Source organism: Pezoporus wallicus, unplaced genomic scaffold (assembly GCF_028554395.1).
Source record: "Pezoporus wallicus isolate ANWC-B61680 ecotype Strahan unplaced genomic scaffold, APGP_CSIRO_Pwel_v1 scaffold_2146, whole genome shotgun sequence".
In the NCBI taxonomy this organism is placed as follows: domain Eukaryota; kingdom Metazoa; phylum Chordata; class Aves; order Psittaciformes; family Psittacidae; genus Pezoporus; species Pezoporus wallicus.
In genome coordinates, this window is record NW_026639769.1 from 1,241,149 (window position 1) to 1,252,310 (window position 11,162).

Genomic DNA, 11,162 nt, shown 5'->3' on the forward strand with positions numbered 1-11,162 from the left:
CACAAACAAAGCAAAAACGAATGAAGTGTTTCTTGTTTACGTGTTAAGTGCATTTTTCTATGAATATTTTCTCAGTCTTTTTCCTGTCAATATATCTGTCAATATTAGAAAAGAATCCCAGAGATAAAAGTTAATTCCAGGCTACCTTAAATATGCTAAGCAAATTTTTTTTAAAGGACGAAGCTGACAAAATTCCTGAATTTTTTAAGTGTATTTTTTACCAGACGGAATTCTGTTAAGACTGAAGATACAATACATAGAACTGCTGTTTGCATTTTACATTTTTTTGAGAAATGTGGCAGGAGAGTATTGGACATACTGCTTCATGGAAAGCACTGTGATATGAACAAAAATGTATTTCAGAATGCAATTTTTGTGCATCCAGAAAATAAAAAACCTTACTATTTATTAAAGTGCCATAATATATTAAGTACTACTGCAGTGTTCATCAGACACACAAGTGACGAGGGTATTCAATGTCCATCAAGTTTTCTGATGCCCTTTCTCAAAAGTCAGGAAGTGTAGCATCAGGCAGCACTGCAGCCTCACCTGGATGTCAGATTGTGCTCTTCTCCTGCTGAATTTTGAGTGGTATTCAGCCTTATTTTTCTTGAACCTAAAGCTTTTAAAGGATGCCATAACTGTCTCCAGTGTTTAATGACACTAAGGGCTAACTTGCAGTGAACTTGGTTATGTGAATTTAAAACATTCTAAAGTTTACATTTTAAGCAAAAATTGTACTTAGGGAATTTGATGTAAAAAAAATGGCACCACCTTAAAATCTTGTGGGTTTTTTTTTTGCTCTAGACGGAGTGTGATTGAAGCCGTTTATAATAGACTGAACCCCTACAGGAATGATGATACTGTAAGTATCCTTTCTCTTACATTACCTTCACCACACACACAATTATTTTAGCTGTTTTGTAAAGAAACATATTGCTAGTTACTGCTTCCCCCAAAGAAGCAGTAGCAGTGTTGTACTCTTTGGACTATATTTTTTAGTTGTTTTCTCCTGCCTTCTGCTGATCATAGTCTGAAACCCCCAATATGGTTGATTCATTTGTTCTCTGGAATTTCGTTGTCTTCTGTCTGGGTTTCCAAATGCTTTCCTGCCAAATGGTGCAGTCATGTATGGGGTTTTCTTCCTTCTTAAGGGAGACATTTTCCCCCAAATACCAATAATAAAATGGCTTTACTTGTAGGTTAAGCGAATTTGTAACTATCACCTTTAAAGATATACTAATTTTCCAAGTGGACTGCATAAGTGCTTTTATTCTTAAGCATAGAGCAACTTGCAACAAGCATACAGTTTAGGTTCTTTCCTGTCAGTGGCAGAAGTGACAAATATCGACAAACTAAAATACAAACAGTGATCATATGTTTGCAGTTAGATCACTGGAAACAATATTCTGTCACAAAAAGTGCTGTTTTTCATAAAACAATTAAATAGTTCTCTTACCTACCAGCAAAAATTATTACATGCTTAGATGTGACGTAAGTGAAATGCATCCAGACATAATGAATTGTATGTTGGCTTTACAACAGGGCACTAGTTTATTTGGCAGTTCTCATTATCTCTTTAGCATAAATAATCCTAAATAGTGGCTGAAAGATGCTTTACCTTCAAAATACATTCTGTAGTATGTTACTGTTCTGTAAATGTACAGTATACAAACTACTAGTTTTGTGATGATATTGGCAACTTGGATACAGAAATTTGCATACTGAATAGTTGGCATGCAGCTCCCGAGTTTTTACTTGCTACTGCTTTTGTTCTTCATCTTACACCTGAAACAAACATAACCATTTTGGTCTTTCATATAATTGCTCTCCTTTGCCAATTCTGGTCCAGAAGAAAAAGCTGGAGGTCGTACTTTTGCAAAGGGCAATTTTAGTGATTTGAGTTTTTTTACTGTACCTCTGTGCCACCTGTTCTTTATGATTTGTAATGAATTGTGTGTGCAAGTTTGAATGAAAGGTGCATAACTTTAGTGCTAAGAAATGGTCATACGTGGCATTGGTAGAGACTTAATTAGCCTTTTTTCTCTCAAAGGAATCAGGCAGTGCTTTTGAAGAGGAGTAGTATTTCTACCACCTTCAATCTTACTAATTATAGGGAAGTGTAACTGTGGAAGCACCCTCATATGCTGTTGTTAAAGCCCATTTTGGCCCCTAATTACTTAGGGGAAGTAGCAGGTAATGCTGAAACAATCAGGATTGCTGTACAGAAGCAGTTTGCTTCTAGTTGCACTAGAATCTGTTAAACACTTTTTCAGGGATGTGGTAGTTACACAAAATCCACAATTGCCCAGCGAGCTCAAATGGACCAAGTTTTAGAGGTAATCAGGTACTGGTTGCATGGTTGTTATGCCACATAGTGTGTCCATCCAGTTACGATTTAGAGCGTGTCATGTCTTCACTTCAAATATTCTTATGTTGGGTGCATATCTTTGCAGTTTTATTAGCATCCAAAATTAGGTTTTCCTGCAGTTGCCATAAATGCACTTCTCTAACTTGAAATTATAAGTGTTAAAATTGATCTGAATTACAACAGGGTGTCAGTTGATGACTCTATTTTCCTGTGCAGTGAGGGAGGGCTGAAAACACAGAAGATGGTATTGATAATAACAAATGGCATGAGGCACATCCTGCTCTTTTTAACACACCTGTGTAGTTAGGGGGACTATTTTTTATTCTAAATACTCTGGGAATGTTTTTGAATGATGTTCTGGGATATTATTTTGAGGCTTAATAAGGCTATCCTAAATCACTTGGTAAGATTTTAAAATGTGTTGGTACTAATGCTTCATAAATTAAGCATATGTGGGCTTTAGATACTTAAATGCTATTTCTGAAAGGGGGGAGAAAAGAGACTCCTAAAGTGATTTAAGTCTTTGCCCTTTTCAGTCTGGATTATGCAGAAATTTCTGTAAATATGGGCACTCCAGACTTTAAAGGGTTCCTTCTGTTTTCTTTAAGGATTCTGCCTCAACTGATGATATGTGGTAAAACTGCTCATCTAGCTGTGGAAATCACGTTTCATCCTTCAAATGAAAGTGCACCCCAACCTCAGTGACCCTTCTTAACATCCATCCTCAACCTTGGTTAAAGAAGGGAATATGATGTGTTGGTGAGAGGACTACAGCAGTGCGACATCTAGCCGAGGAACTGATCTTTTTGTAAAACAGACTTCTGTAAACGTGATTTCAAACCGTAATTAATGTTGTAAATCAGACTCCAGCAATTTATGTTGTATGATTTTGTTTTTTGTAAAGTGCAATTGTCTTGTACAAAATGCTCATATTTAATTATGAACTGCTTTAAATCACTATAAAGGTTAGAAGAAATGTTTGGCTTGTGTGATGCAACAATATATATCCCTTTAATTCATGTTGTGGTTTTGGATTGCAAGGAGCAGCAGCCTAGCCAGCTAGGTGTTCAAGAGGTGCTCAAAACTATAAAGACAACTTTTTGTTTTATATGAAAGCTGTCTTGTGGGCAACTTATGAGAAACTGCAGTGTGTGAATTTGCTTGGCGATGGAAACGTAACTAAGAGTAGTGAACATTCTTCAGCAAACATGAATCCATTTCTTGGATGCATTCCTGCTCTCACATTGAGTTAAAGGGAGTTCTGATTTTGACTTCAGTGGGAGTTAAATCATGCCCCATTAATAGTATCGTGTTACATACATACCTTGGGATTAGAATGCCTTGACTCTCTGCACCTCTTTTTTTCATTAACCCTTACCTGAAACTACTAATCACTGAGCATGAACAGGCAGCTTTCTACACACAGTAGGAGTCTGCAGCATTTTTACAATCCTGATTGGCTGGGTCTGCTGCTGTTCCAAGTAAAATAACTTTGAATTCCATTTTATCAATAAAGCTTGATTTAACAAACAAGAAATTTATCCATAAATGTGTAATTCCTTTTTTCCTGCCTTTTAAAATGTCAGTGCCATTGTAGATGATATTTTACTTGTGGAAGAATATTTTTTTAATTGGTAGCCCATTTTTAAAATGGGAAGGATTTTGATTATTGCCCAAGACATAGCCATATGCTAAAGGATGATGTGGGATTAATCCATTACCCTATTTTTTAGAAGTGTGGGGGTTTTCAGGCTTTTTGGTGGTTTATTTGGGTTTTTTCTCCCCACTGAAGGTGTGCATTGGTTTGAATTTGCCTGCTGTTTGATAAAAACACATTTGTCAAAGCCTGACAATCTTTAACATTTTATGGTGTGTGTTTTTAATTGACCCACTTAGAATGAGAGACTAGTGGTTAAACAGTACTTGTGATTTGAGATATAGCATGTTGACAATATTTAACTGTTCGTTGTTTAAAATTCTAATTTAAAATTTTATAAGATAATAAACTAATTTGATTTAAGCTTAGCTTTTTCCCATTAAGCATACAAAAACTAAGTTTTTGAGTCAGTCGTGTTTGCAAAACTGCTGTTTTGTGCACCTTGTATTGTCTTTTTGGTTGAGAATATTGTATTTAGTATGTAGTTTACTCATTTAGTAGGCAGATTCCCAAAAAGGAAAATCAGTAAAACAAGTAGATTGTAACATTTACTGCAGTTAAACAGAATCAGAACTTGGTGTATAATTACTTTTTTGATAGGAAAATGTAGTACAATGCATTTTGCTATATTTGTCTTTCCCTAACTTTGAAATATACATATTTGTATATATAGCCTTAAAACTAATGCAGAGTTAGGGAACACTGAACAGTGAAAAAGTAACTTACAGTGTCTTGGAACTTAGTATATACCAGCAAACTTTTCTTTTATCCCTCTTGTCTATGTGGGGTGCTTAAACGTAACTTCATTGTATTCAGTTTGTAATCTGTTCAAGCATGAATGAAGAAAACATGAGCACTATTTGTATTTATAAATTTATAGCATTTTTTGCTTAAAGAACCAGTTCCTTACCTACCTATGAATAAATGCTTAAAATGTCTAATTTTGTTGTAGAGTGCAAAACTACAATAATGTTAACTTATAGCTTCACAGGCACCTAATTAACAAGCATATTTGATAATACATGGTGTATTAGTGCAAAACGCTAAACTTAATTTAGGACTAGGCAGATAAAGTTCTGTCCTTTTTACGTAGAGACTGAAGTTTAGTTTTGGAAACTGCAAAACTTTGAACTGGACTGTGGAACCTTTGAGTTTTAGACTAAAATCTGAAGGAAAACTGTGGTGTGAAAAGCCATACTTCAAACAATAATCACCTAAACTGTCTCAGTGACAAATGTTGTATTTGAAGCCTCTTCTTGGAGGTCTCCTAAAGGTTAGAAAGAAAATAATTCTGCTATTGCTACAGGCGATGTTACTTGGTTTGAGGGTAGCAGAAGAAAGCCCGTTTCAGGCCTTTCTCTCTCCCGCCTATGTTCAGCATTTTGTTAGGTCAGAGCACTGAATCTACTATGTATGCATAAACACTGCCATTTTAGATACAGATTTTGATTAAAAATGTACGGATTAAGTATATCAGGTATCCTAGAAAAGAGGCAAGCTGTACTTTTCACTGCTCTGAAAAGGAAAAGGCACTTTTGCACCTTTGTGCATCTAGTTCTTGCACCAGAAACTTTTTTTAAATACTAAAAACATTAGCACCTCAGGGGCAAGGCAGCGATTTTTTTGAAGTATTGTGTGCTATTTATTTCCCTCTTGGAAAAAGATTCCTGTGTGACAAAAATGAAATTTGTGTGATGTTAAAAGATGTATTTTTAAATACATGTTCAAATAGGATGGTCCCAATTTGCTTGTTTTTAAAAGGAAATTACATTTGTAAAGCTACTCTGCTTCGTATGCCATGCAGCTTTGTTTTCCCTCTACATATGACAGCTTCACTGGCTTCAGTTTCTGTGTGTTTTGTTATAGTCAGATTAAATGTTTCACTGATCATTCTGGGAGAATACCTGTACTGCTTTATAGACAACGGTTTTAAATAATTCTCACTAATTCAGCATTGAAATATGTTCAAGACAGAAGCTTCTAAAAATGTTTTTTAAAACCAATATTGGATTAACTAAATGTAATTACATTAAGTAGGGTCCTAGATTTGCAAGGCTTTGTAAATTGGTTGTGTCAGTAGAGTCCCTTTGACATGTGATGGGGCATAAATGTGCAGGTCCAGTGCAAATTATGAAGCCAGGGCCTTTCAGCTGGTACCACAAAGACCTCGATGCGTGGTCATCACTCATTTTAATCTTCCAGCAGAAGTCAAAATTGGAGAAAGGAATTTCATATGCTTGTTGTTAAACTACACTGAACTGTGGTAGTCCTAGGTTGTGTCATACTAGCAAGGTGCCTGATGAATATTAAGCAGCAGATGAGTTAACGGTAGCGCTTACCTTAATAGTTCATGCAGATGCTAAAGCAAATAATTTCAACATGTACTTATGATAAACTGACTTTAATGTCCATTAAGTTATTTGTTGCAAAGCTGGTACTATTTTAACTGTAGGTTAAAATCAGAGCCATTTTGCTCAGTTCAAGAATTGGATGCTTGAAATGGTGATTTAACAAAATTGGGTAACAGTTTTCCCTTTCAGTTGATTCCCTGATAAGAATCCCATCTTAATTTGATACACTGGGATAGGATAGACTTCCTATTGCATTTCATTTTTTAGTAATTTATGAACTAAGGATATGGTTTCATGATCAGCTTATAATGAAGATTAAACTATTGCTCAGTTTTCCCCTTCTGGCCTTTTTGTGGCACTACTCATGCTTATGTGGCCGTGCAGTTGGGAGAAAGGCAAAAATCTGTACTCTTCAGATGGGTAAATTGATAATCCAGGCACTGGATGGTGGTCTGAGGGCAAGATGCAGGGTTGGGGAGACAGGACTGAGAGCAAAGGAAAGGTTGCACCAGCCCTTCTGCCACAGTTTGGGAATCCACACCTTAAAAGCAGATAAGTGATTGACCTGTACAGGGAGTATCAAAGCCTTTGCAGACCTTTTTTCACTCTATACTCAAGACAAATATTTTGCATTCATAAACATTCTTTTTCTTAAAATTGGAATCATAAGACTGGTTTTAATGTCATCTTGTGTATGAGTTCCATGCTGACAAACTTATTTTCTGTTTGTTTTCTCTAGACATAAGTACCTCTGTCCTGTGGGATAGACAGCATGGCTGCCACAAGGTTAATGATATGGTTGTTACAGTTTACCTTGGTTCAATGTACATCAGGATTTCATCATTCCGAGATGTTCACCTTCAGCTCCACCTGCCCCTTCTTGAATTGCTTTTATACACAAATTACTTGTTATATTTAAACTTGGCCGTGTCTGAAATGGGCTAACCATTAGTAAAATGTTATCCTTTTCCTCATCGTTTGGCAAATATGGTATTTTAATATAAACCTGATGTACCTTGTATAGGTTCAGAAATGGCAAAACTTTGTTAGAGCTACAGAACTGTACTTGATATTTCATGTAGAAAACAGATCTGTTACTCTGTGCCAAGCTTCATGAGGTGTGGAAATAACATCTCCTGGGTAACTAGTGTAGCTCCTTGTTCCTACCACTACGGTGTGTCTGAGGTGATATATCCTGAGCTAGTATATACTGTATAATATATATATACAAATTATAAAATACAATAATATACTGAGCCAGTATATAATACTAGGACAGGGTCTAGCAGTAGAGTCTGCTTGGCTGGACACGTTTTTTAACTCTTTAAATAGTAAAAAGAGGCTCCACACATGAATTTCTAGGATGCTGCAGTGCATAAAATGAAAGTGATTGCTGCTGTAAGCTGTAGAAATGGAGCAAAAGTTAACAGGCGCTAAGTACTTTTGACTGACCTGTCTGAAATACTGATCAGAGAATCCGATCTGTTGGTGAGCTCTTTCTGAGCTATCTCTGTGGTGTGCTTGCAGTCTGCAGGTGTCTGTGGACACAGGCATGCACCTTCTGAAGTACTCTGAGCCTTATTTTGCTTAGTAATGCTGCTTCATAAATGAGGTAGCAGTCACATGGGCCATGGCATTTGTTCACAGAAATTCAGGAAGCTGTAGGAAAACTTAGCTTGTCTTTATTCTCATGGACCACTAAATCCTTTGGAGGAATATACAACATGCTAGAAGTTGAGTTTACGTTATTTATCACTGATGGTTTATTTCCAGAAAAATGTGCAAATAATTCTGCTATTTACTTAATATGTGGAAAAATGTCTGGAGCTTTAATCTCCTGTGACTGTGTCAGAGTTGTTGACCTACAGTGACCTAGGCTGTATGCATATTCCTTGCTTTATGTGTTTGGCTTTCCTCTGAGCAGGATTAAACCAGATATCCTCATGTAGATGCCCTTCTATAGTCTTTGCTTCCAAGCTAAGAGAACAGGAGTGTTATATAGTGTCTTAGGAAGGGATTTTGGGGAGGCCTGCTTTAAATGCAGCAGTGACAAAACCCCGAATCATTGTAACCCCAAAATTTGGGGAAGTGGGCTTAACATTAAAAATGCCTTTTATAAAATTAATAGTTCTATTCTGAAAGTGTCAAAACTTCAGCAGAGGTGGAATGACAGGTCTGATTCCTAGAGTATATATATTGGCTTATGCCTGGCCAGATTTTCACACTTAACTTGTACTGATTCCTGCCTAAATCCTTTTTAAAATATCACTCTCTACTTTCCCCCTCTCCCCCCTCCCCCCCCCAAAAAAAAAAAAAGAGAAATCTACTTGAGAAGAAAAATGAGAAAACAGACTGGCTGGTCACAAAATATTCTATACTTCTGTCAGTGCAGTGCAGTACAGTACAGTCAGTGCAGTTCTGTATGACCGTAAGACTAAGGCCCACAGCTTAATTTCACATGCATTACTGAATTCAACCCAATATGAGCAATGGAAGTACTGAAGAGGCAATTTCATTTTCAGGGTGAAGCACAGTATTTTTTTCCAAACAGGGAAAAAATCAAATTAAGATATTTTCCACAGAAAAATATTTTTTAAGATATTTTCCACAGAAAAATATCTTAATTTCCACAGAAAATATCTTAATTGGGAAAATTGGGCACATACTTAACTTTGCATCCCACTGACATTGATGGAGCCTCACTCACAATATATAGTTTGCACATGTATTGTTGGAGCCTTAACTGTCCCACTTTGGAATGAAAACAAAATGTAATCTTTATTCAGTTTAGGTTTTGGAAAAGCTTTTCAAAGCCAAAGTGAAGAAGGTGGTAATGTTAAAGCAGAGTATTAGGTTGATTGGAGATGCATTTTAAAGAATTACGAAATTATTAAGTCTGCATTTTTTTTCTTGTAAAAGGTCAAAAGGACATGGTGTAAGAGGTTTGGTCTTTGATGTAGTGCTTTTAGCTGTAAAGAATAAATAAAAGGATGAAATACAAACTTGAGTTATCCAGGATAGAAAAACAATGAGACCCTAAAAATCTAGGAATAAAGGTGCTGAATTTCCATAGCATTATTTCCATGTCCAATGATGGACCTACTGAAGGGATCTTTGTTGATATTTTTAGGGGGACTTTTTATTCTTGCTGAGTGTTTGAAGCTAGACTGATAACGTCTGCTGCAATTTGAGATTTCCGGACTCTTAAATTGGAATCTGGGCATTATTCAACAGAGTCCCTAGTACACAAGATGTTGCAGTACCTGTTAGCATGTGTTCTGCAGGTTAATACCATGCAACAGTTTGGTGCTGGAAGATGGGATTTCCTATCCTGCGTTTTATCGCTGATGGTGTGATTTGCAATGACTTCGAGTACAAGAGTTAAGTTGTATTTATTAACTGGATCTCTTTGGTGCCAGGAATCTAGTTTTTTGGAGTAAGTGCTGAATTATGCAAATGTCCTTGGCAAATTGTGCTGGGTAGTTCACTACTCGGAAAACTAAATTACTAGCAGCGAAGGGTTAATACAAGATGAAAGCCTCAATTTTCCTAGCCAGGGAATACTGGATATTTGAAAAGTGTGAGGTTTGATTTCCAGGATGGCTGCTTTATAAATCTTTCGAAGCAGAGATCCTGGTTTCCAGCATCTGTCTTGTTACTACGACCATGTACGAACATGCTGAATTAGAGAGTGTTCACCTGTCTTCTCACAGAATTGACTCCACATCCTATCATTAGAGTCTCGTTTGTAGTGACATGCTGTGCCTGTCTTTTTAGAAAATTCATGACCTCTTTGTATCTATTTTGTGGAAAGTGTAACTATTTTCATTGATGACCTGTATAAATGTGTTACGAATTGAGAGATTTAAGCTTGAAAAGCATGTTTGCAGATTACACAGCTTCGTTATGGAATTTATAAATTTAACAGAGTAATATACAAGAGCATAACTATTTTCCTTAAGTAAAATGTATAACAGTATATAATAAATTATTCTCCACGTAGTTCACCCACTATTTACAGTTTTACACAATTCAAACTGTGTGTTTACAGAAAGTTCAATAAATGTATATTTTGTACTATGTACAGATTCCTGGTCCCAAAGAAAATGTGTGAACTTAGTTTCTAACTTTTGAGATTGTACCTTTTTTCTTTTTTTTTCTTTTTTTTTTTTTTTTTTTTTTTTTTTTTTTTTTTGGTTTGGAATCAGTTGAACAAACTGCGTTATGCCTGTCAATGGTGGAGGCTTGCGTTGGAGAAAATGGGAATTGGAAATATTTCTAAATCTACAAAAGTGATTCCACCAAATAAAACAGGCAATTACATCATGTGTGTGTATTTGACTGGTATGCTATAAACCATTTTCACACCTGTTTTACCATCACTAATTTCCAAACTCAGTCAGGCCTCCTTCAGTTTTCTGATTCAAGTTAGTTATATTAAAATGAAATATTGAGAGCTTGTTTTGATCATTTTTAATTACAGTGATCAAAATTCCCCTTTTCATTATTTTTTCCCTTAAGCGTTGAAATTCCAAGGTAATGCAGCATGCACTTGGCTCCAGCCATGGCATTCCACAGAGGCTGCCTGGTCTGGGGCTTTTGGGAAAGCTAAGGGTTGCTCAGGGTGCCCAACTTCTGAAAGAACCATGTCACAGAGAAGCAAAATATATTTGTATCTTTTGCCCTGATTCAGGACCAGGAAATACAGGATAGACTTCTAGAGGATTTTGAGGGAAAATGAACCTATGTATTATCTGTTCACATTTGTCTTCCCTGGAAATCT

The 11,162-nt window shown here is 36.2% G+C and overlaps 1 protein-coding gene across 3 annotated transcripts in view; it reads left to right on the forward strand.

Annotated features, from left to right (window-relative positions):
- The window catches only part of PPM1A (protein phosphatase, Mg2+/Mn2+ dependent 1A), a 32,024-nt gene extending 24,676 nt beyond the window's left edge, over positions 1–7,348 (forward strand). For 2 of the 3 annotated variants that reach the window (XM_057416234.1, XM_057416235.1), the window contains 2 exons: positions 808–865; positions 2,980–7,348. In XM_057416234.1, the coding sequence (XP_057272217.1) occupies positions 808–865; positions 2,980–3,009 (88 nt within the window). In that variant the 3' untranslated portion in view covers positions 3,010–7,348. Of the gene's footprint in view, positions 1–807; positions 866–2,907 lie in introns of all 3 variants that reach the window. The other variant, XM_057416232.1, reaches the window with a different exon arrangement.
- The last annotated feature ends 3,814 nt before the right edge of the window (positions 7,349–11,162 follow it).